The sequence below is a fragment of the Melospiza georgiana genome, chromosome 4 (assembly GCF_028018845.1).
Source record: "Melospiza georgiana isolate bMelGeo1 chromosome 4, bMelGeo1.pri, whole genome shotgun sequence".
Taxonomy (NCBI): Eukaryota; Metazoa; Chordata; class Aves; order Passeriformes; family Passerellidae; genus Melospiza; species Melospiza georgiana.
Window position 1 is genome coordinate 33,671,815 of NC_080433.1, and position 24,818 is coordinate 33,696,632.

Here is a 24,818-nt window from a genome sequence, read left to right on the forward strand (position 1 = left end):
GGAGGGCTGTTTACTCAGGGTCACTATAATAAACCTTTTTGGTCAAGGTGCTGGATTGTTGCATTCACCACTGTGTATGGCACTTCCATTGTCCCTAGTCTCTGCCAGCTTTCTGCTCTGAATGTATAGAGATTTTCCTGCAGCATCATTCATTCTGTCTATCAGCACCTGAAGTGTGCAGGTGCTTTCAAGACACATTTATCGTGCCCCAGATCCATCCTCCTCTTCTTTGTGTCTGTTGACAAAATTCCTGGAACAATAAGGCTGTGAGCCAGAAGAAGATTTATGGGCACTTATGTCACCTATGTGGTAAGCAGTTATGCAGGAAACAACAGCACAAGAGTTGTCAATGTACAAATAGCCAGGGCTGAAGGTGTGGTAGGATCATAGTTACAGCAGTGCTAGAAGAAGAGGAATGCCTCTTTAGAGGTACACAACATGCAGCATGTCTACATTGCAGAGTAGCCATGAGATTGAGAGGATGTCCTAAGCTGAAAGTGGGTCATCAAAAATCAGAGAGATGGACAAACTTAGGTTGTGATGTGATTTATAGCTTTTAGCCTTTTTTTTTTTTTTTTTTTTTTTTTTTTTTTTTTTTTTTTTAAATGGGTCTTCTTAGCTCCTTCAGTTTGCCCATAAGGCAGGTAGTAGACAAAACGATCAAAATGTCACCAGTCTTCTGTTCTTTAATCTGGACATATCCTTGTGGGAGAGCCCAGTAGCATCTAGTGCAATGCTGACTTCCCTACAGCTTCTTTTAGTGAACTTGTTCTCTGGTGGTGTGTTGGATGCTAGGCCCAATGCACCTTTGAGGTTTTTAAAGTATTTCAGAGGTGAGATGGATTTCTTCCTACCTCCAACCTGATCCTGAAACATAAGGATTTCTTTTGGGTTCATTGTCTGATACTGCTCAAACTGTCAGAGAAATGAAGGCAGTGTGAATTAAGTTGCTGTCAAAGGTGAGCAAATGCCAAAGGGTAATGCTGATGTATTCTACTGGGTCTGGCAGGACATCTCTCTTCAGGTAGTAATAGGACTGAAGGTGGTAATAGTGGTGAGGCTGGAATTGGGTGACTCATAAGAGAAGGGTTGGGAATTAGCATTGCAGCTGGTACAGACACAAAATTAGCTGTGGAATCCAGATTTTGTGGCTTGAAGTCTAAGCAGTGCCTAGAGCATCAGAGCTCTCAGTGAGCAGAACTCAAAAACCACCGGGATGGGAACTTCCTTGTGGCCGTCCAATGAAGCACAGGAGGGAGAGACTGGAGGTAGGCTTTTCATTCTCCCATATGGAGCCAGTATCCATGTGAAGTTCCCTTTGATGGTGGCTAGGGGCATTTTTCAGCCTCCTGTCACAAGCATTGTCTTCCTATTAATTAGGAAAGCTGCCTTCAAGACAGCTTTTTGTCTGGAACTGCAGTATTAGATGACTTCCTTTTCTCTTGCTGTCTTGAGCTTGGAGATTGGGTTTGGGGAGCCTGCAAGCACCCTTCCTAGAGGATATTGTGCAAGGCTACCCAGAAGGCAGGATTGCAGCAGGAGGAGGTACCAGTGTCAGCACACAACAGAACTACCCCCAAAAACCTGTGACCAGCCCTTGTTCTGCCTCAGTTTCTTTACCTGACCTGAATATGGCCTGGCTTTGCTATACACTTCTGGAGTAGTAGGCTGTTTACAGTTAGCCTGGTTGAATGCACAGTGACCTATTTGTGTACTTTCTGTATTTTGAAATATCATCCAGAACTATCTCTTAATGCTGAGCTGGATTTTGCCTGTGCAGCCTAATAATTTTCTATTAATACTTATCTTAGGTCTGATCCACATAAAAGTGCAGTGTCAAGTAAGGTTCTCATGATATTTTTAAGCAATCTAACCTTTGGTCCTGGCTAAATTCCAATTGGAATAATTACTGTCTGACTACCTACATTCCTCTTGCATTTTCAATGGGAGAAGTTAGCTTTCACTTCCCATTTTGAAAGTGATTGTGTAACATTGCTCTGCAGTAAGTACACGCTGCATTCCTCTACAGTGGTGGATATATTTTATTGGTAAGTAAAATAAGATTATAGAGGTATAATGATTTTACTGGCATGTTTATACCTAAATATAGATATGTCTGTAAAACCACTTTATCTAATGGCCCTACCATATATTATTTTCCAGGGAGTCAGAGACAATATAATAGTGTGCAGTAATGTGTAAAGGATTTTACGTACCAGTCTGGAGTTTGGGATTTACTAAATTGTTTCAGACTGCCATAATCACAGAAAATACTTCAAACACTGTGTTGCCCCACGCCACCTCTAAAGGAAAATCTGTTCATGTAAAATACTTGGTAATAGAATATACTTGCATGTTTTTATAATCATTCTTGACTGTAAAATTATTAAAATTTCTTGAAACAACAAAAGAGTAAATGCCCTGTTTTACAGCTATAGCCTTGTCAGGTGCTTATGAATTTCTTTGTGTGTGAATTTCTCCATTCCCCTTTCACTGGAAACAGGAACACACTTAGAAGGAGGTCTGTATGCTGTCTCCAGTGCTTTCTTAATTGAGTACCGTGAATGTTTGCACTTGAACACTGTGGAAGTCATGGACAAAGCTTGTTGCTCTGTATGCAGAAACACATTTTCACAGTAGTTCTGGAGTCCCCTTAATCTGATAATAAGTCTGTGGTGGTTGATGCCTGCCTTGTCTGTACCAGCACACATTGAAAAGGGGCCTGCAGTGAGCCAGACCAGAGGAGGAACATGAGGTGAGGTTGGTGTTGGGATGTCCTTTCTGTCCCTTTCTCTAACAGCCAGCACATGCATGTGAGCAGCTGTGTGGAGAGTGGCTACTGATGTGAACACAAGTCAGCTCCAAGGAGGGAAGGAATTGTAACACCATGATTTAGTCTTTGAGCAGCTAACCTCTATGCTGCCATGTGGGAGCTGAATGGTGAAAACCACACTCAGCCCTGGGCTGGGTGTGATTTATTGATGTTCTCCTGCCTTATCACATCCCCAGCTCCCATCCTATGAGGGAGCCCAGCCTGGACCTGGTACCTGCTATTCCCTTAGAAGAACACTGCTGTCTGTCGCACAGACTGCCCATGGAGCACCTGAAAGACATTGTGAGCCTGACAGAGTTGTTATGTGTGAGTGAGAGATGGAGAGGGAGATGTCTTGGCTGGTACAACACAGACTACCTAAGCATTGCTCTGCCTGATACAGAGAGGGCTTATGGCTGAGGACCCAAACTGGAGATGGCAGGTTGGCTACCAAGCCACAAACAACCTCCTCTTTGAATGAGCTTCTTCCTAGCCCTGGCTGCTCCCTGCACATCTGGCCAAAGCCTGAGCATCTGGCACTGAGCAGATAACCCCATCTTATATTGAATGCAAAAATCTGCCTGGGTGGGGCACAGACAGATTGGCACCTATGTGCTCTTCAGGATCTGGGCTCTCTTCTCCTGCTTGGAGGTAGATGCTAGAGATTTATTTGCTTTAATACAGGTGAAGAGTAGGGGATATGTTTCTTGGCTGCCATTTTTCCTACCTGGAGAAGCTCGTGCTGACAGCTGCCATGACTGCCTGTATAGGTCCTGCTTGAATGCTATCTGAGCCCTGGGTTGGAAGGCCCTATAAATTATTCCTGGTGGGAAAGGGGCTGGGAAAACCTACACTCTCCTCCCTGGGCATCACAACTAGCCATTGCCTAACCAACCATAATACACTGTATTAGGTGATGCAGGGGGACTGCAGGAAACATATTTTAAGAGAACAAATATAGCATTTAAGTGAGTGAGCAAGAGAGTGAGAGACAGAGAGTGTATAGAGTGCATTAAAGTTAATAAAGCATTGCAGAAATGGGGACTGCATTTCACTGTGAAGGAATCTAATTTAGTGACTCGTAATTGGAGGATAACAGTCATACTGGAATGAAGTTAACTGTTCATTTTGCCAAACTCTCAAAGTCTCTTGGTTCTCCTTGTGAGCATCTCTCAGAAAGTGAATCCTTTGGAGAGCTTAGAATCGATTGGTGCTTCACACCCGCAGTCCCTTTCAGCTTCTTAAGTGGATTTGGTTTCTCTGGTGCATATTTATGATCTGTTTTATTATCTGCTTATTTATCTGGTAATCTCAATGCAGGATATGTCCTCTCTGCTTAGCATGACAATGAGGGAGCAGGTGTTGAGCCTGTGTGTTCTCCTGGGCATGGCAAGATGGGGCCTCCTGGGCCTTTTCTCTGGGGGTGGCTAGTGTCACCGAGGGTTGTTTTTGGACTTCCTGCTTCCGCAAAGTTTTGCCAGCTTTTGTCCCTGCTGCTGTGGCTTTCTGTTAATTTGATAGAGGCATGTGTAGCAATGAACAGTATGGAAGGGTCCCATTCTTGGACACCCAAGACCAGAGGTGTAGCACAAAGAGGTGCAGGGCTGGGGTATTTATTTCAAGTGTGCCTGGCTGCTGAAGAACAGAGTTCTGGGCCCTGTTGTGTTGAGGGAAAATCTTCTTTAGTTTGAAATGCCTGAAATCTCCTTGGGACATCAATGTGGCCCTGGGTGGGCACACCAAGCAGTGCTACCTCCAACAGATGTGGTGGGCAGATGGGGGGGGCACTGTTCTGTTGTCTCTGATATTTACACTGCATGGGTGCAGTGTAAGAATTAGTTCATTAGTGTTTGTAGAGTGCCTTGAGGATGAAAAGTGCTGTGGAAATGTGAACTATTATTAAAGCGGGACTGAATAAAGAAAGACCGAGGAACAGTCCCGCAGGGAACTGTCCCACTCAGGCAGGGGCTAGAGAGATCACCTCATCAGGTTTTTTTTTCATTTCTGCTGTTGTGATTACAAAATAAAGTGGACATGCTCAGGGAGAAGATTAACATAGCATGCCTGGCTGTAGTAGCTAAGGGTGAACCATTGTAAGCTGTGTTGGCATTTTTACTTCTGTGCAAACACAGCTGTCATATGGACTTGGGGGATCCTGATCCAGTTTTGGCCATGACAGCTGGGAAATTCTGTATTCCTGTTTTTTTCTTTCTTATTTTTTTTAAAGAATCCTGTATTGGTGAAAAGCATATGGCTGACTGTATTACACACTGAAGCTGTGTGTGTGTCCTGATGGTGTATGCAATGGATACACACATACATATGCATCCAATGGCCTTGCCATTTGTCCTCACTTTATTCTGGAAGGACTGTGCTGAGAAAGGAAAAGGGAGTCCCTGTCTGCCTGGTCTCCTCAATATCCCTGCCTGTACCTCCAGCACAAGTCCAAACTGATTGCAAGCACCAGTCATTCCTTTGTGTTGAGGGTGAGCACTCTGACATGGGCTTGACATAAGCAATTAATTTCACAAAGACAGCTGATCAGCTGTCAAAGGACAATCCTCTATCACTTTTGACTTGGGTCTCAAAGTGACACAGGACCTGAGAGATGACATGATCCCATCTTCTGCTGACAGCTGTTCTCTTAAGTGATGCCAGACTCTGAAGTAGGGGCTGGTCTGACCCCCCAACTTTAACAGAGCCCTGAATGTAGCCAAAGGCCTTGGCATCAGACCAGAAGGATTCTTGGGAGGGGAGCTAGGGGCTGAGCAAGATCAATGGATCTACCTTGAAGGCTGAGTGCATGACTGACTTGTCAATTAATCACTTTGTTCTACTTTCCCCCTTTTTTCTTCCTCACTCAGGGAGTGTAAGAGCCGAAGATGAGGCCCAGGGTGGAGTGCTACTCTCCAAGGTTTTGGCTGGTGCTGGCAGTCCTCGCAACAACAGGGAGCGGGGCCCATGCCCAGAAAAGCCACCCGAGCATTGGCATTGCAGTCATCCTGGTGGGGACCTCAGACGAAGTGGCCATCAAAGATGCCCACGAGAAAGATGACTTCCACCACCTCTCAGTGGTGCCTCGGGTGGAGCTGGTGGCCATGAATGAGACAGATCCCAAGAGCATCATCACCCGCATCTGTGACCTCATGTCTGACCGCAAGATCCAAGGGGTGGTATTCGCCGATGACACAGACCAGGAAGCCATTGCCCAGATCCTGGACTTCATCTCTGCCCAGACCCTCACTCCCATCCTAGGCATCCATGGAGGCTCCTCTATGATCATGGCAGATAAGGTAAATTTAAATGAGCTTCCTTCTGTTGCAGACCTGTGCATCCAAACTTAAAACAAAGAGAAATATCTTATTCTGTGATCCTCAGGTGGTGTCTCGTGGGGCCGAAGGCTTGGGGGATTAGACAGCTTCAGATTCAAAGACAGATTAAAAGAGCTAACTGTGTGTAGCACTACTGAGAAGAGCCTATTAATCATGAGGAATTATCTGCAACAGAGAAAAACTGAGGAGGGAAAGAAGCAGGTAGAAGAGACCCACAAAAGAATCGGCCCTTTTCTTCTTCCTTAAGAAGGGTAAAGAGCCCCTGACAATTGTAATTTTTTAAAGGTCTTATTTTTGCTTGTGTTTTACTTTAGAAGAGCCGGGGATCATAGCCTGGGTTTTTTCCTGCATGTAGCTGGAGGACATTGTGGTATTTTCAGGGATGCTTAATACAGCTCTTACATCTTAATTGGAATATAATTGAATCTTTAATAAAGCTATCCTCTCCATAAAGTGTTCATTAGCTCCTGAAGTTAAATAGGTGTTAGCTGAAGTGACTAACCAGTCTGAACCAGTCCAGCTACATCTTTCTTTTTTTCGACTGCACTACTTCATTCCTTCATGTCACAGACATTTCATTGTTTTCCCAGGCCCTAGCCACTCTCTAAAGAATTACTACACCAACAAGCCATCCTACTACTGCTTTTGAACAGGGCAAGATGCAGAGAGGGAGTAGCATCTTTGGCCAGGTAATAACTCTTTGTAAAGCCTCCATGGGGTGCAGGTGGACCTGATACAAATCTTCCACCTTTCACAAACAGGACATGCAGCAATTCACACCTGAATGTGCATTTGGCCAGAGAGTGAGGCTAACAGTGGCCTTGGGGCTACTCTTGGCCAGTGGGAACATATGAAAAGATGGCTGTCCCTTTTCCTGCAGGCTTGAAGCCGGTCAAGGCCAAGGCTTTTATTGAGAAGACCTCACAACCATTCTTTATGCATCCCAACGAAGTAAATAGGGACACAAGCTGACAGTCTTTTTCTTTTACAATTGCTTTTAAGTGACTCTGAGACATTTAACTAGGCAGAATCTGGCCTAATGGAATGAAGGGTGAGAACTGACCTGGCTGCTATGGCAGCTTTTCCTCAGAAAGAGATCTAGTGAGATGAGAAATCCAGGCACATTCTCTTTTATTTACCTTGCAAGTAAGTAATCCAGTGTAGGCTATTGAAGGTGCTAAGATGTTATTTCCTCACTTTTTGACCAACTGTTCAGTTGCCAAATAACACATGGTTAGTATGCAGTGTTATTTTCTCGTATTGGCCTTTAAACTGAAATAGTCACTGAATAATCACAGGCCTTTTTTCTCTCACCCCTTGAATAGTTGCACATGTGCTGAAGTTCCACTGCCCCATTCCACCCACAGTGAAGCTTTTCTGCTTTGGAGGCCAGGCAGGCAGCAATGCTGCATGTTGATGCTCTCCTGCCTGCAGTGTTGCATGGTTATCTGTCTGTGCAAAGGAGGCTTGGAAGCAGTGCTCAAGTGCTGCATTTCACACTTGGGGTGACATCTTATATCTTTGAACAAGTGTAAGAGTTACTGACAGAAGACCTCCTAAGCACTGGGAAAAGTCCTTGTGACTTTGAACATGGCAGGCCAAATTCTGATTCCAGATTCCCGCAGTGTAAATCCAGCACGGCCCCATTGCCTTTGGCAGGATTAGATCAGATTTATGCTGCTGTAACTCAAAGAGAAATTTGGCCTATTGAACTTTTAAAAGATTTTTCTTTCTACCTGTCCCTAGTCTCTCCTTGGGAAGGCAGCATCTCCTGCCACTGCCCTGTGTACCCCACTGGCTCGCTTCTAAAGAGCATTCTGGCAGGCAGGCAGCCCACAGGGAGCTCAGAGGTGGCAGCCTTATGAATGGAGACTTCTGTTTTACCAATCTTTTTCTTTTTCTTTGGTAGTTTTGCAGACAGGAGGTTTTTGCAGGTAATGTACAAAGATTTGTGGTTTTAAGAAAGGCCAAGGTTTCTTTGAAAAATAATTTGAAAAGGCTGACCTTTACAACTTCTGATCCACAGGTGTGTAATCTTTAATGGATAATATTTATTTGACGAATTGAATTAAAATATGGTAGAGTGTAAATACACTGAAATTCTACTAAAAATACTGAAGTCAGCCTGTAAGTCCTTCAGCAATTTATTTTCCATAGAGGGCCTTGACAGAGGCTTTTCTTTTAGTGACTCTTAGTCATGCTCTTTGCAGATGAGTTGTGTGGCTGAGGTTTGCTCCTGCAAGCATGGAATGCTTCTTTCAGCATCCCCTCAACGCCCACAGCAGTCAGCTGTGATTGAACTTGCTCAGCATTTCACAGGTTCAGATCTGCACTTACAGCTTTGTTATGCTCCCCGTGTGTTTGTGATCAGTAGTGCCAATGCAAACCTTAGGAATGCTAGAAACCATGAATGTCTTGGTGTGACAGATGAGCCCCTCTTTGCTGGGGTTTAACGCAAAAACACTCCCCAGTCAAACCATCTTTCCTGGAACAGCATGTGAAATTCTGTTTCACCTTCAGTGAGGGTTTAGTTAAGTGTTCTGTTAGGAAATGTGGGTCATGTGTAAAAAGGGCTTTTTAATGTACCATGCAGCTGGTAAATTGAGGCACAAAAGGGCAGACAAGAAGAAAAAGAAAATTAGGATTTCAAGCCCAAATTTTCTCTTGTCCTGTATATAAAGACAGAAATATTGTATAATGTGCACTATGTACTGGCTTTATCTCAGTTAATATTAATCTAGAAGTTTGCTACCCACCAGCTGGAGGTCTAGGCATCAGTGGTAATGGAGACACCAGCTGAGGATAATTCACCCCACCCAATTCAGGGTGCAGTGAAATGCTCATGGGATAGTCCTGTGTCTCTTCACTGGTTACTGGAGAAGGCTGTGCCTCAATGTGTTCATGATATCTCAAGTTAAATGCCATGAATCCTGCCTTAGGTGTGACATAGCAGGTGGAGGTATGTTGATGAAAGTGTAACATCCTTTTTTCCTGATTTTTTCAAGCTCACATTCTTTAACTGTACTTGATTAGATTTTGTAGATAATATATAGTTTGTTTTCACTGTATTTTGCCTTTTTCCTCTGAAAAATACGTATACAAAAATCTACATGTTTTTGCTGTTTTTACTCCTTGGTGCTTGTGTCTCTAATTCCACCTGTTTACCTGTTACAGAGTGTTACATTTAATTTCTGACTAATCTGGCATAAGAAGAATGTGACCAGATGATCTGTGTGCACACTGTGATCTGGGTTCAGTTCCAGGAAAGCAGTGAAGCAGAGACACACGATGTGCCTCACTCGAGCTCTGGAGAGGCTCCTTTGCAGAGTGAGGGTTCTGTCACAGCCAGTTCGGTCCCTTGAGCTGGATAAGCATGCCAGCAGTGACTCCAAATGGAGTGAAGCGCAGCAGTCCTTTTGTTGGGGCTGGGTGGCCTGGGAGTGATGGCTAAGGGGTCCAACAGACCCCAGATCAGTTCCTCTCAGAGGAGCAAGGCTGTAGCTCTGGGACGGGGTAGAAGAGTGCTCACACTGTTTCAGCTCAGTAAGAAAACACCTTATTCTGGTGCTGATTCCTTGAAAAGGAGTAGGGCAATAGCATCATCTCACCAGAACTGGGGATTAGAAAGGCAGTAGCATTGACCACTGGTGATCTGTGTTTAATCCTAAATAGATGAGATGGAGAGGAGAGAAATGTGTACCACTGCCAGTGTTAGGTTTCTGTGGTCCAAAACCTTTGCTCTGGAAGCTTGCTGGTCCATCAGTTTGCCTGATGTTGCTGCGATGACCTGACTTTGAACAGCTTTGTGTTTCCTGATTTTAAGCATTAGTTTGTATTGTCTAGAGGACTGCAATGCACTTTTGACCAGAGAGCATATCTGCTGGCCTTCCAGCACTTTCCCCCCAATAGTTTTGAAAGCAGAAATTAAATTGTATGAGTATCCCCTGTGTTAGGAGACCGATGGTGAAAGTAAATCTTCAAGACTGCAAACCAAGCTTCAGTTCAGATAACCACACAAAGCAATACCTTGGGTTGCCTGAAACTGGAAATCTGAACTAGCTTTCCTTCATTTTCATTTCCATATTACCTAAAATCAGTTCTGCCCAGAGTTAGGAGGTAAAGGAACAATCACCAAAAAAAAAAAAAAAAAAAAACAAACAAAAAACCAAAACAAAACAAAAGTACATTTATAGGTATCTCAAGGGAAGGGTGAATTGTTATTCTGATTTACAAAACTTACTGCATTGGAAAAGATTTAGCTTCTTGACTAAAAAATGACCACACCATTTGGCTGACTGGTCCATTTTGTAGTGATAGACTATTTATTTGTTTTAAAATAACAGAAAAAGGCAACTTGGTTATAATGAATGCAGAAAAGGTAAGAACAGAAAATGATTTGGGTTCTCTTATAGCACAGCTGATGGCCATAATTTTTGCTGGAACTGTTCCTCATTACTTCTCAACAGTCACGTTATTTTGCCAGAGCTTCTTGTCCTGTGCAGCTTTATAGCAACACAATGGTGCACAGGCAGAAGAGGAAAAAGGTCTTGGGAGAAGAGGATGGTTGTGTTTTCCCAGGTGAAAATCAGTCTTCTCTGTCTCTGCATCCCTTGCTGTTCTCTCCAGGGCTTGCCCACACAGGGATACACACAGTGTGCTTCAGCATGCTGATGGAAATAAAATGGTAGGAAAGAGTGATCTATTACTCAGCTGTGCCAGTAATACCATTTGTATAAAAGCTGCATAAAACGAACCTGAAATTTAACATCTGTTCTGGGCCAGATTCTCCTTCCTTTTTTTCACACAGCATGGAGCTGGCTTTTCTCTCACTCCCTCCACTAGCCTGTTCTTTTTTCTGTTTATACCAAAGCCACGATGTTTTCTCTGCCTTTGTATCCCCACTTCATAAATCCCTGTCCCCTTTATTTTGGTTTCTGGTACAATTTCCAAGACACCACGTTGTATCTCTCCTTCAATGCCAAAGGTTGCTGTGATCACTCTGTGTTTGGGCCATGCTGCTGCAGCTGTTTCCTTCACTGCTTTGGTATTTTGGTGGAAAGCAGGTCCAGAGTTGGACAGTGGGGGTAAAGCACCAGGGAAGGATCATTGCTGTTGGCCAGAGTGCAGCAAAGTGATGCTGCAGGTACAGGGAAGCCAAAACTAGTTGGATAAGCTGAGCACCTAGATACACACTGAAACCAGGACAAAGTCAAAGACACTGGGACAGTGCTGCTAAAAGCAGAACATCTGTAATTAAAAGGAAAGCACTTTCACTCTTAGGTTTTCAAAGGTTAAGTAAGAGGGATGCATAGGGAATGAAAACCTCATTTTTTGGGTGTAAATCTGTTTCATTTCCATTAGGGATGACATCTGAAGTTTTTCAAGCCCTTGTGTGAAGGAAATTCAGTTAAAAAAAAAAGAAATTTAAAAAAGGAGTCAAAGTACCCTTTGAGTGGATTATAGGAATTGGAGTAAAATAAATTGCAAACAAAATGCTGCTTAGAAGTGGGGGAGAAGGCACATTTTGATCTGCAGACATTGAAAGATTTTTATCCTTTTTTCCTGCAAAACAAATTTATATGCAGTTCATGTAATTTCACAAAGTGTTTTCATTTCTCTGAAACTGCATTTGATGATAGTAATAGTTTAAATGTTTCTTAAACTTATCTAGTGATTAGCAAAGATGAGTTTGATTTTAAAAAATAAAAAGAAATCACAGCTTCCCTCCAAGCTCTTAATAATTTTATTAAGGACATGATTAATACATTTCTTTTGCTTTTAGTACTCTGTTGTTTCCTTTTGCTGCCAAAATAAAGCTCTCTGTAGCTCACAAATAACAAAGTAAATATAATGTGCCCTCAAATTACAAGACTGCTGCAAAGGTTGGGGAAGAGTAATAAAAGGTAAGTCACAGAGACACAGAAAATAAAAGCCAGTATTGTATGCCAGTGTTGTTTTTCCTTGTATACACATGTAGTAAAAAGCCAGGTGGGTCTGTAATTTATGTTTACATCTGTGGCTAATCAACCCATGCAAAATAACATTTTCTTTTATTCATGTAAAGAAAGGGAATGTGGGCAGCATATTTTTGAAAGTTTAACACCTGAGAATTTCCCTAGGACTATTTTTATTACTTTACAAATAAATTACAGCACTTAAAAATCCTCAGATATTAGGAAACCTGGAAGTGAACTTTTGTGAGGTCTAAGCTCTCCCCAGGGACATTACATCCTTAAATGTGAACTCTTATTTTCTAAACAAGAGCTCAAATGCTCTCATTAGTATTATTCCAATGAAAATATGAACTTTTCAAAGAAATGTATAATTTCTTTTATTAATTATCCTATTAAAATAGTGTGCTTTTTTGTGTGTTTTGGGGTTTTTGTGGTTTTTTGTGTTTGGTTATTTTTTTTTAATTTTTAAGGCTTTCCTCAAGTTCATCTCCAATTTTCTTGGGAGAAACCTAATTTCAAGGCTGTCACTTTTTTCTGGGGTATTGTTTTCAGGAGTCACAGGAAAAAAAAAAAAAGTGGAGTTGATTCCTTTCTTTTTTGTTTATCGCTTAAGAGCAACAAGAAAGCCTCTTAAAAAAAAAAAAAGAAAACAATTCTTATGGCAGTGTAACTTTCCATGAAATATCCCTATTTCTTTTTCCCTCCTAATAATTTATACTGGATGCACTTCATGTTTGCCCTGAGCTGTGGACACCTGATGCTTGAAGGTGTTACCGGAGTTTGGGTGGCACGGAATTGGGAAGGAGGAAACCGGGTACCCTGGGGAGATGGCGGCCACACCGAGGTGTGGGTGCTTTCCTTGAGCAGAAGTTGTCTCAGACAACAAATGTCAAGCAAAAGTGAAGTCTGATTCCTTCACAGCAGCCTTCTGCAGCTATTTATAAGCTGTTTTGTTTCGGGTCATAGGATTTTTGCTCCAGGAGTAGAGAGTGTTAGTTTTCTTCTGTTGTTATAGTGATGTTTTCTTTTGAGGGACAGAAGACCTTTCCTTCCCTGGCTCTGCACACAACTTCTGCAACCCACCTGGGGTAAAGAAAAGGTGAATTAACCTTGTCACTCCTATTGCTTAAATGCAATGTTGCCACTCTCTACCTGGAAATAGAGCTGTTGAACTCTCTGTGAGGAAAACATTGATTTCCACCCAGCTTAGACCTGGGTGTTGTTGGATTAAGGTTTTTGTTTAACACTAGGTGTTATTATAGTGAGTTGTTTGATGTTATATGGGCTACTTTTAATTTTTGAAGGACTGTTTTGTTAGTTTTTTGTTTTTTTTTTACAAATGAGTTAATATCTTTTTGGTAATTGTTGTGGGAACTTATTTAGGTTAGTAATTTTATTCTTAGGAGGTACTGGGGTAGTATAATTTATACCTTGATTTTCCCACTAACAATATTTAAGTGGATCACCAAATCTGTAAGCACTTACCTGAAGAAAATCTGGAAGCTTGATGAGCTCTGACTGATAGTTATTTATAATCTTTATCACAACCCCTCTCTTCAAAACAAAAAACCCAACAAAAAGGTCTTAAATCAATTTGTGCCATCCCCAGCCGGACAAGGAGATTAGTTTCTTCAATCTGGACAGGCAGTCCTTTATTACAACCCCAAGCAGTAACTTGTCTCACAAAATCTAAATTAATTACACTCAAATTTGTCCCTACCCTAAACTGGCCTCAAAATGAAATTGAAAACACCGAGTGTGAAATTGCCCGATGCTGCTGCTTTAGATCTGCATGTCATTCCCCAGTAACCGCAGGACAGAGAGAAACAATTCTTTCCAGGGAATCTCTTATTCTTTTTGCCTTTTATTTGCCTCATTAGCCAAGTTTGGAGGGGATGGATTATGAAGGAAGCTAAGGGAATTACTTATACAGGCTGGATGAAACAGGGTAAAGAAGAAGATACAATTGTAGTCTGTGACCCTGTTAACAGTCTGGAAGAGCTAATATATGAAGAAAGAGTGAAACAGCTTTATGTGTGTACTGTAGATTGGTTGAACAATGAGTCAGGGTGTGATTTATATACTCAATGAATAGAGGTATACTAAGATTAGAGAAAAAAAATGCCTAGTGTAGCTGCCAGAAGCAGACATAGGAATGACAGGATAAAGTTAGGGAAATACATTAAATGATGTATTATGATGCATCAAATGATAATATTAATTGATATATATGTGTATCAAGAAAAAAGTTCAGACACTGACTTTTCTTAGGAAGTGCTCCAGACTTCTTAGGGAAGAACATGGAAACCATGTTTCTTCAGCTGTTTTCAAATAGGATTGAACTAAGTGCTGGAGAAGATGCTATATAGATGAAGCAGAGGAGGAAAAGGATAAAGAAGATGAAAGACAGATAGAAAAACATCTTCTGAACCTAGGATCATGGGGAGAAAATTAAGGGGAAAAAAAGGTGTAAGTTCTGAGAGTAAGACAAAAAAATACTTTAAAGGCTCTGTCGAAGCAATTTTCCTCAGTGCTTGGCAGTAGCTTTTAGCTGTGTATCTGTGAGGTTCCTGGTAATAACAATAAATGTTGCTTTCAGAGGAAGGGGGAAGACAGGAATGAAGGACGTGGAGAGTCCAAGGGTGAGCAAGCAGGAAAGTAAAGGAGGCAGGTACATGCAGTGAGGAGATTTGATCTAAAAGGTGGCAACAGAATCCAGCAGTTCTAATAGACCCTAGTGCTCACTGCAGCTCTTCTATAAAACATGACTGTAAGACACTTGCTCAACTGCTGTCTACAGCAATTTGCCCTTTACAAGAAGACCATAACAATGTTTTTGTGAAGTTTGAGCTCTATAAAAGGCAAAGGTGACCTAATTAGCAGGAAACAATTACTGGATTTTTCTAACTGAAGTAAATACAATGCTTGAGATGAAAATCTGGACTCCAGGAGGAGAAGCTTTAACCCCCATTAGACGTGGTGGCTGAATAGCTGCATCATGCTGGAGAACTCATTTTATGCAGAGCTGATAGTACCATCTCTTGTAAGCTTGGTCAGCATTCCCAATTATAAAATTCTCTTGGGGGTTTCTTGTAATTTTGCCAGACTATGACTGTTTGAGCAAAGTTTCCTATGCCAGGTGTATGCCTCAAGCTGATTGATTTAATTTGATATTTATTTGGAAAATAAAACATCTCTCTCTGAAAATGTGGCACAGGATGATATGTGATTTATCTATATCACAAATGCTGTCACATTTTCCTCCAAAGGTTCTGCCTGACCACCACATGTTCTCAGAGCAAGGGCATGGGTCTGGAGCAGGGGTGTCTTTGAGGGAAGGACTTGTAACCAGAGATGTGCTTTTGGCTGCTCCAAGTTTGGCCTTGTTGCATGTGTAAGGAACTGCAGATGTGCCTGGAGTCTTTTTAGATGTTTGCCGCCTCTCTTGCAAAGAACTTGCCCTTGCAAACTGCGCTTCAAAACTGCACTTGGCCCTGGGGGCTGCACAGGCCGTGCTGGAGCTGGAGGTCTCCTGGTGGGATCCAGCCTGCAGGAATGTGCTGTGCAGCAGGGAATCTGGGCAGAAATGTGGTGGGGTGGGGGCATGCAGGGTATTCAGAGGAGCCACTAAGAGAGGGTAAGTAGAGTATGGAAGAGATCCCAATACAAGGAGATGGGCAAGGTGACTGGATAAAGGTAGGAAGAAGGAGATGGTGTATAGGAAAAGAGAAACCTGCCCGGGTTATGCTTCCTTGCTGGCTGCAGGAGCAACCACCAGGGAGCACAGGAGGTGGCATAACTGCTGAACAAATAGGATCAGGAGTGTGAAATGGGAGTGGAAAACCTGTCAGGTGGAAACAGTGTAGTTGAGAAGACCAGATCTGGGCCGGGGCAGGCACAGGACAGTGGGATTGGGCAGCGATGCTTTCCTTGAGTGTGCTGCTTCCCTCCAGCTGGGCAGAAATATTCCCTTCCCATTCTGCCCCGAGCCACAGAGGAAGTCAGAAATGACTCTGCAGGGTGACTGGGACACTGGAATCAGTGGTCCCTGCTGGGGCCAGCGGGTCTCCCAAGGCCTGCCTGGCTGTGCACTCCTTCAGCCAGCCCGCCCTGTTCCAGGGCCCCGGCCTCATGGGCAGGGGGAAGAACTCCTGTGAGGAGGGGTCAAGGCTCTCACAGCCTCCACCAGCTGCCAGGCTTGGGGCCAGCACAGTCACTGTCAGGCCTCTGTGCTGGAGGGGATCAGCTCCATGATGGAGCTGCCAGCTCCTCCATGTGTGAGCTCCTGCAGCAGCAGCGCTTTGTCCTTGCTCCCGCTTCGCTGGCTCGCTCTCTGCAGAGGCAGAGCTGTGTCCTTGCCCCTCCCCGGCTCCTGCAGTGGTACTGAGCCGGGCCCTGAAGAGCCCATGGCCCTGCCACGGGGCTGGGCTGAGCATACACCCAGTCATCAGCCCTGCTGGCTCTCAAATCCTGCTCTGTACCTGTCCTCATTCCCATCTTCTCCCTTCTCCTGCTTCCCTTCCTCTCGCTCTCTCTCCTGTCTGTCACTCTACCCATTTCTTAATTCTTGTTTGCACTGTGCTTTGAAAATGCAGAGTGCTGTATAAATGTAAAGTATTATTATTATTTCTTCTTTTTAATTAGCATCCCTCACTCTCTCTTTCTCTTGCTATTGTGGCTTCCAGAGAGAATGTGTGGGCTTACATTATTTATAGCTGTGTGAGAGTAATTACAGAAATGATTTAATTACTCAGTTAATACCGTTCTCCACATCGCCAGCTTGACAAGCTACCGATCCTCTCACCACAGCCGAACATGCAGCCTGGCGTCCATGTCATGGTTGAGCAGGCAAGGGGAGGAAAAGCTTGGGGAATGGTTTGTTACAGCGCTGCGCGTTGCTGGTCACTGCCCTGGGCTAAGGGATGAGGCTGCTGATCTCTCAGGGGCTCGGCCTGGGGCAGTGTGAGGTGTCACCTCAGCTGGGGCAAAACTGCCCCCAAGGAAGTGTGTGCAGTGACGGGTCATGGCTCCCAGCTGACGGGACACCTCCAACACAAACCTGCTCAAGCTGAAGAGTCAATATTTGGTATGCTGCATTAACCAGCTCTTCACATTTATCAAAGGTCAGAGATCTGGCACGGTTTTGCTTTCTTAACTTCTATTTACGCCTGCCAGATCAGAAGGTAGAGTTCACGCGCTTTGCGTGGGGTCAGAGTGCGAGATAAAAATCATCATTGCCAGAAATGTTCTTTCTTGCAGGTGGCCATGTGTGGATCTGACTCTCTTTAGGTAAATGAGCTTTCGCTCTGAAGGGGATGGCTTCTTCTTGCTGAGACTCCTGCCATTGGAAACGAGGTGTTTCCATCTTCCATCTCCGGTTCACAAAGACTTGTGAAGAGCAGAGAATGTCCTGTTTCTGGTGCAATATAGAAGGAGTTTGAGCAAGGAGAGTACATGCTTTCCTTCAGGGCATGCACTGAGCAGATGGTTACCAATACCTTTTAGTTATCTACCAAAGACTGTTGAAAAAAGCCCCACAAACCACCTTGTGAGCTCAGGAGAAATGTAATGAAAAAGATTCTTCTCTGACAGCACTGTAGATAAAAAGGAGGGGTCGGTGAATTCTTAACAGAGGAGACAGTTGCTTGGGAAGTGGAGAGAGAGGCTCTTGTTGGATAATGGGGTATTTGTCAGATAATGGTGTATGGGGAGAGCGTCTCTCAGAAGTGCTGCTTTCCATGTCTCCAAATTGCCTGGCTCCATTTGGGCTCCTTCATGGCCCGGGCTGTGGGCCAGGTTCAGACTGTTCCTCGACATGGCAGGGCTGGGTGGGCGGCGGGAGGGTTGGGAACAGGTGGCACCGAGGCTGCTGGAGTGTGGCGCCTTTTCCACGCGGCACTGGCTGCCAAGCTCCAAGGCGAGGACACCTGGTATCTGAATGGGCTCTGCCCACCTCCCAGGAAGCCATGGCAATCAAAGAAGTAGGCTGGAGTGTTTTAAGTGTGAACAGTGAATATAGGTCTTTCTTTTTTTTCAAGATCCAACATGAGACAGGTTAATGCAGCTCACATTTGAGAAAATGCTGGGCGTCTCCATCTTCTGAAAGTTGAGTCTTTCATGTTGTATCGCTGAATGGACACTCTGAGTCCCTCCCTCATTGCTTTTGCAAATGCACACTAGAGGCTTTTATTTATTTTTCCCCTTATTTGACACACTTGGAAGTGAATTTTATGACCTAACATTGAAACAGCTTGTTGAGAAGACAGCAAGTGGAATGGCAATGGAACAAGTAATTTTGTCAGCTCCCAAATGAATGAATCCTGTTTTCACTGGATTCACATCTCACAGTTAATTGACTCTTTAGCTGAATCATATTCTAAGGCAGTAATGTGAGCTTAGTCCATGGTAGACACTAGAGTGTCCATAGAGGTGAGAACTTGAGCTGAGTGAATATATTTCCTCCTTCATCCTATGGTGAAGACTAGAGGCATTAAAAGAGTCTCATTTCTTCACCCACTGCCTTGTATCAACTAGAAGATGACCAGTTAAAATAAGTCTGTGTGCCCATAGCAGCTTCAATTTTTCGGGACCTGTACGCACCTCCTCCCTAAAAATATACCATTCTCCCCAGATCTCCTGTTTTTTTTCTCCCAGTTTCCACTGTGCCTTTTATAGTCACTGGCTGGCACAGTTATGAGAGAGCTGTACTGTGGTGGCCCGAGGCTTCTGTGTACAGGGGCTGTCCACCACAGGCATGCTGCCAGCTCAGGATGAAGTCCATTTGATTGCCTAGCGAGCCTTTGACTGTGAGTGGGTGAATCATTCACACTGCTGTGGGGTCAGACCAAGGCTTTGGGACTGCATGCAGTTGCAGGCTGTATTTTATAGAGCACTCCAAGAATTTAATTCTCCTTGAGTCCTCTGCCCCTTTGTCAAATCAGGTGGAAATTGGCCAGCAGGTTCAAGAGTTACTTGGAGGCCTGACTCACTTGTGCACAAACACATGCCCCCCCCCAGGTTTGCCAGAGTCTTGTTTCCTAAGGAAAAAAAGCTAAAGACGCACACAAAAGGTGGGCACAGCACTGCGCCGGAGCATCCTGGGAGCCGAACTTTGATCATGAGTGTCCCGAGCACACACAGGGTGTCCCGTGGGCACACACACAGTGTCCCGAGCACACGTGGGGTGTCCCGAGCGCACACAGGGTCTCCCGTGGGCAGACAGGGTGTCCCAAGCTCACACCCAGTGTGTCCCGAGCACATGCAGCGTGTCCTGACCCCACACAGCGTGTCCCGAGCACACACAGGGTGTCCTGTCTGCACACAGCGTGTCCCGTGGGCACACACAGGGTGTTCCATGTCACACACGGCATGTCCCGTGCTGCACACAGTCTGTCCCGAGCACACATAGCATGTCCTATGTGCACACAGCGTGTCCGGGTGTGCACAGCGTGTCCCTTGTGCACACACAGCGTGTCCCGTGCCGCACACAGCCTGTCCCGATCACACCCAGTGCGTCCCGAGCACACACAGGGTGTCCCGTGCCGCACACAGCGTGTCCCGAGTACACACAGAGGGTGTCCCGAGCACACACAGGGTGTACCGTGCCGCACACAGCGTGTCCCGTGGGCACACACAGAGGGTGTCCCGAGCACACACAGGGTGTCCCGTGCCGCACACAGCGTGTCCCGAGTACACACAGAGGGTGTCCCGAGCACACACAGCGTGTCCCGTGCCGCACACAGCATGTCCTGTGCCGCACACAGCGTGTCCCGTGGGCACACACACAGGGTGTCCCGTGCCGCACACAGCGTGTCCCGTGGGCACACACAGAGGGTGTCCCGAGCACACACAGGGTGTCCCGTGCCGCACACAGCGTGTCCCGTGGGCACACCCAGCGTGTCCCGGTCACACCCATCGCGTCCCAGCGCCCCCAGCAGCCGTGCCCCGGCTCCGGGCGCTCCTCGGTGAGTCACGGTGACTCAGCCCCCGCGCTCGGCCGGGCGGGCGCCGCGGGCTCCCGGGCCGGGCACGGCTCGCAGTGGCACGGGGCGCACATGTGTGCGCTCTGAGTCACGCTGCCTGGCTGCGGCAGCCGGGGAGGCACGGTCACCGACACGCGCTGGCTCCGCGTCGCATGCTCCTGTCGGTGAGATTTTGAAGGGGAACATGGCGCGAGGCTTGGAGATTTTAATATTACTGTCCCACGACAGACCTCCCGAGAAAAAAAATTAGCCTGATGACAGCAGCAGTAATTGGATTATTCCGTTAGTGTCCTCTGTGGAAGAGAAAGACATGTGCCTTTAACTGCATTCTCAATGCAGACTTAAAACTTGCACTTAAAATGTGAATTGTGCCTTTTTTCCTTCATAACTGTCAAGCAGACATCTGTTTTCTGCCCCACTTTTTTTCCTTCCTTTTGACTGGCTGAGATTTCTGTCTAGCTTTATTCTTAGCCTTGTGGCAAGCCTAACCCACCCCTGTGGTGGTTTGAGTTCCTCACCTGGCACTGAAGATCAAGGCATACTCCAATCGCTAGGTGCCTTGGGTGCGCTGAGGAGGGGCCAGTCTGGTAGTGAAAACAAGGGAGGATGGATGCCTTGATCTAGATGAGGGAGTGAGCTGAACAGGCTGAAATCCTGGGAATGGGAGAGTTGGGGAGTTCTGAACAGTATAATGAGATAAAATGCAGGGCAGGGAAGTGGCCAGCAAACTTGGGTTGTACCTCTGAACAGTTAGTCCTCTATGGCTCCCTGGGCTAATCTCTGCAGCTGCAGTCTGGCCACTGAAATGGTGTGTAATGGGACTGACAGAGTTTTGGAGTATATGCATGTCTGCAGGGGACAGCACTGCTGAAGTGGAGGGAGATAAGGTGGAACTGGACAGAGGATGAACCAGTCAGCTGTTGGGGGATAGAATATAAGAAAATAAAGGTAGTATAGAAAGTAATCTTACCCCTAAGGAGTTGCAGCTGGGCCAATTATTAAAGATTAGGAACAGGCCTGACTTTAACAGGCCACAGCTGTAGCCAATGAGAAGAAGAGTGCTATAAAAGAGTGGGGTGGCTGGCTGTGAGAAGAAATAAAAGTCAGTGCTTAGAGGAGCTGTCCTTGAGAAACACCAAGGAGATATGAAACTCTTGCAATAAGGAGACAAGAGTATGGAACCTCTGTAATATAATAACAACAGTCAGCTATCTCTTTCTGTTAGTTTTGGTCATCTGAGAGACTCCCCAAACCTATGTGGCCAGCTTCTATTTTGTTGTATAACTGTAAGGTTAGTTTTGATGTGTTTTGGGTGCATCCAAATGTTTGACACAGCCATTACCTACCCAGAGATTTAATTTTTTTTGATAGTCAATTGGTTCTTTAATTTGGATTTAATAAGTCACTTTGTGCTCCATTAAATAGGCCTTCGTGCAAAATGTTTAATGCCAAAGTGTGCTCGCCTGCAGATGGTGGAACAGCTTCATTTAGGGAATGGCTGGAAAGCTCACCAGGCTGTGCTGGTGCCCATGGTCCATTTTCCCCCAATGAGCCATGCTGCCATTAACCTTTGCTGTCTCCACGTCCTGCTGTGAGACCGCAGGGCTCATCTTCACCAGGACTTGTCCCAGCCATTCTCTCTGTTTGATCCCTCTGCCCTTGTCTGAGCACCCTTGGAAGATTTTATGTGCACATGTGGATTTGAGGTTTCAGCTGCTTAGTTGTTATAAACTGAAGCGTGGCTGGCAGCTTTCTCACCAGAGGCTAGCAAAAAACACGCTGTGATACCGACCACTGGGAGGAGAAAGAGAGGTTGTAAGTGATGTTTGTCTCTTGCTGTGCTTAGGATCATGTTTTTGTCTAACAATGTCACTCACTGGTCACTATACTGGTCCTGCAGTCTGTTGCTCCATGTCTTGAGGTGTGCCTGTAATAAAAGTCAGTAGTACACAGTACAAACTGTGGGGAAGCATTTTGTGCTGCCAGAAGCCAGCCAGCAGCTCATGCCGTTCTGCTGCTACACAATACACAAATCTCTTGAATCATGCATTGAAGGCTTTTTTTTGTTTGATAGTAGTGGAGTGAGTTTAGTTTTTCAATTTTTCCCTCTCCTCGTCTAGTCTAGACTAAAATACTAGGGAGAGGATTATCTTGCTTGGTTTGTTTTGGTTTCTGTGGCCCGGAAGAAATGGTTTCGTATAGGAATGGGTAACAGCGTGTAGGAGATGTGGTGGTGTCTCTGTGTAACCATGCTTGTGCAGAAGCATGTCCTGTCCTCAACACTGAATCCATCTCTGCTCTCAAGGAATCCTTTTGGCCAAATGTTTTGCTGCATTTGATGAATAAATTGGATAGGGAAATGAGGTGACATGAGTAGGTTAGACATGAGTGACAAAGATCTTGCCTTGACAGTCAAATTATTGCTTTGCACTTAGGTATCTGTAGGGGGTGGTCCTCTGGGATCTCATCCACTGGGATTAGTACCTTCAGTTACAAGGAGGTAACCTCCAGAAGATAAAATGTTTTCCTTGCTACTCACCTGGTCTTGCTACTCTTCACACTGGTCCACCTCCATGTACCAGTGCCCTGTGAGGTGTAGTCCCTGCAGCCTTGGTGGGACCTCTCATAAAGACTGAGAAAATGTAACAGAGCTGTGCCAGGGGTAAGAAAAGAGTTGGCAAGATCTGCTGAACAGGGGTGTTTGACAAAGGGGAGCAGTGCAGAGGAAGGGAATCCCAAGTGTGAGGGTGTGGGATGAGGAAGTTTGATAAGATATTTAAAGCAATTCATAGACTAAAGCAGATAGAAAGGGCTCAGGGTGAGATCAGATAATTAATTGACAACTGCAGAGATTCATCTTTCGCTCTCAGCCAGCAGTATGTGCATTGTGTGACTTACAGTGAGCATATCGTTCCTGCTGCTTCTCTCACTTAGCCCATGGCCAGATGTGCTCAGCAATCCCAGATCTCTTACAAACATCCCATATCTGCTTTCTCAAGGCTGTGGACTGGAGGCTGGAGCTCCTGGTGGTCACTGCCACCCTGTATCATGTTGCTGCTTCTTTGGTGAGATGTGCTGCCACCCTGCAGTGTCCCTGTGTGATTTGCTGTGTTGCCAGTTTCTGCCTTGTCCTGGGAGGTCTTGCTTAGGGGACTTTAGGAAAGGAACAGGGGTTCCAGCTGCCTTTCCTCCCTCTGTTGCCCAGTAGGCAGGATCTGGCCCCACTGCTGATGAGCACCAGGCTGGGGAGGGAAGGCAGTGCAGGCAGTAAGGAGTGACTCATTCTCCCCAAACAAGCAAATGCACAAAAATGTGTCTGCACCTAAGGATGGGGGGAAAAAATACAACTTAAGACTCAAAAGGTTCACTTCTGTTTCCAGAGTACCCCCAGAGGAAAGCTCTTTGTTGCCAAATACTTTCCCTTCCACAGTCCCATTATTTTTTTCCCTTTAGTATTTTCTCTTAATGGTTGAATCGTTTAACACTACATATAAAGTCGTATTTGGCCGCTCTGGGGCGATTCTGGGTTGCCATGGCAATGAGCCCTGTCTCTCCAAATTAGGACATTTTTCCTGCTGCCTTTTCTGTGCGAGGCTTTCTCTCATCTCTTTCTCTCTTACTCTCCCTTGATGTCTAAAGTGCTGAGCGCTGCCTCTTTTTTTGCACGCTTCCTGAAAGGGATCAGACTTTACCCGTCTAAATTAATTCCTCTGAAGCCTGTGCCAGCTTGGCATGGACCAACTTTGTGCTCCACAATGAACCTGCTGCAGAATCAGGGCGAGGAGGGGTAGGAAGGTGTAAAGGTGGTGAGGTTAGCAGGGGACAGCAGCGTGTGGCCGTGGCGTGCTCGTTCCCTGCTTAGTACAGCATTGCCTCATCTCTGCCTGGCTGCTGCCAGGGCTGTCTGGAGCTGGGTGCTGAGGTGAGGGCTGCTTAGCTTAAAATATGTCTTAGAACTAGAAAAGCTAGTGTAATAAACCTGGGGTGAATGTAAATGTGCTACATCTACATGCACAGATCTCTTGGACAGCCTTGGCCTTGACCCCCAAGGTCCCATCCTCCATGGGGCAGGCACCTGCAGCTGGAGGACCATAGGAGTAATTTGTCTCACTGGGGAATTGTGATTACTGGATCTTGTTCCCTGGATACACTGAGCTGTACCTGGTACGTGACAGTGTGCTGAAGCAGGCAATTGGCTTTGTACCACTTCTGCACCTGTATATTCCCCTCGCTGGCTTTGGATTTGGCATGAGTCAGACCCACCTCAATTTATTCTGGCTGCTGACAGACTCCCAGGGCCCCTGTGGCAGCTGGGAGTAGTCTGACACATGGATGCCCCCAGCCAAACTGTCTTCCCTGGGCTATGCATCTGACCCAAGGGAGTAGGAAAGGAGTCAGCACAGGCAGCACTAGAAATTTGCAGAAATTGAGGCTTGCCCATATTGGGCAGGTCCAGGTGGCTGAGTATTGTCAGGAACTGGGAGCAGATCTGCTGTCCCACAGGAGCGTCACTCTGACAGTGTGAGGTGATACGTGGCAGAGCACTACAATCCAGCATTTTCTACCCATCAGGGCAGAAATGAAAAGGTGATGAGGTTTCCTTGCTTTTTCTTCCCCTGGCCAAATGGATTACTATCCCAAGACCAGTTTTTAACCCCGTGGATTATTTTAGGGGTTTTACGTATGGCAGAGGGTAGAAAAACAGGGGAGGACAAAATAATTGTATTTGGAGCGGAGA

At 45.4% G+C, this 24,818-nt stretch overlaps 1 protein-coding gene across 4 annotated transcripts in view; it reads left to right on the forward strand.

Annotated features, from left to right (window-relative positions):
- The window catches only part of GRIN2B (glutamate ionotropic receptor NMDA type subunit 2B), a 208,094-nt gene that overhangs the window by 30,650 nt on the left and 152,626 nt on the right, over positions 1-24,818 (forward strand). For all 4 annotated transcript variants that reach the window (XM_058022775.1, XM_058022776.1, XM_058022777.1 and 1 more), the window contains one exon: positions 5,677-6,105. In XM_058022775.1, coding sequence (XP_057878758.1) covers positions 5,695-6,105 — 411 coding nt within the window. In that variant the 5' untranslated portion in view covers positions 5,677-5,694. The remainder of the gene's footprint in view (positions 1-5,676; positions 6,106-24,818) is intronic.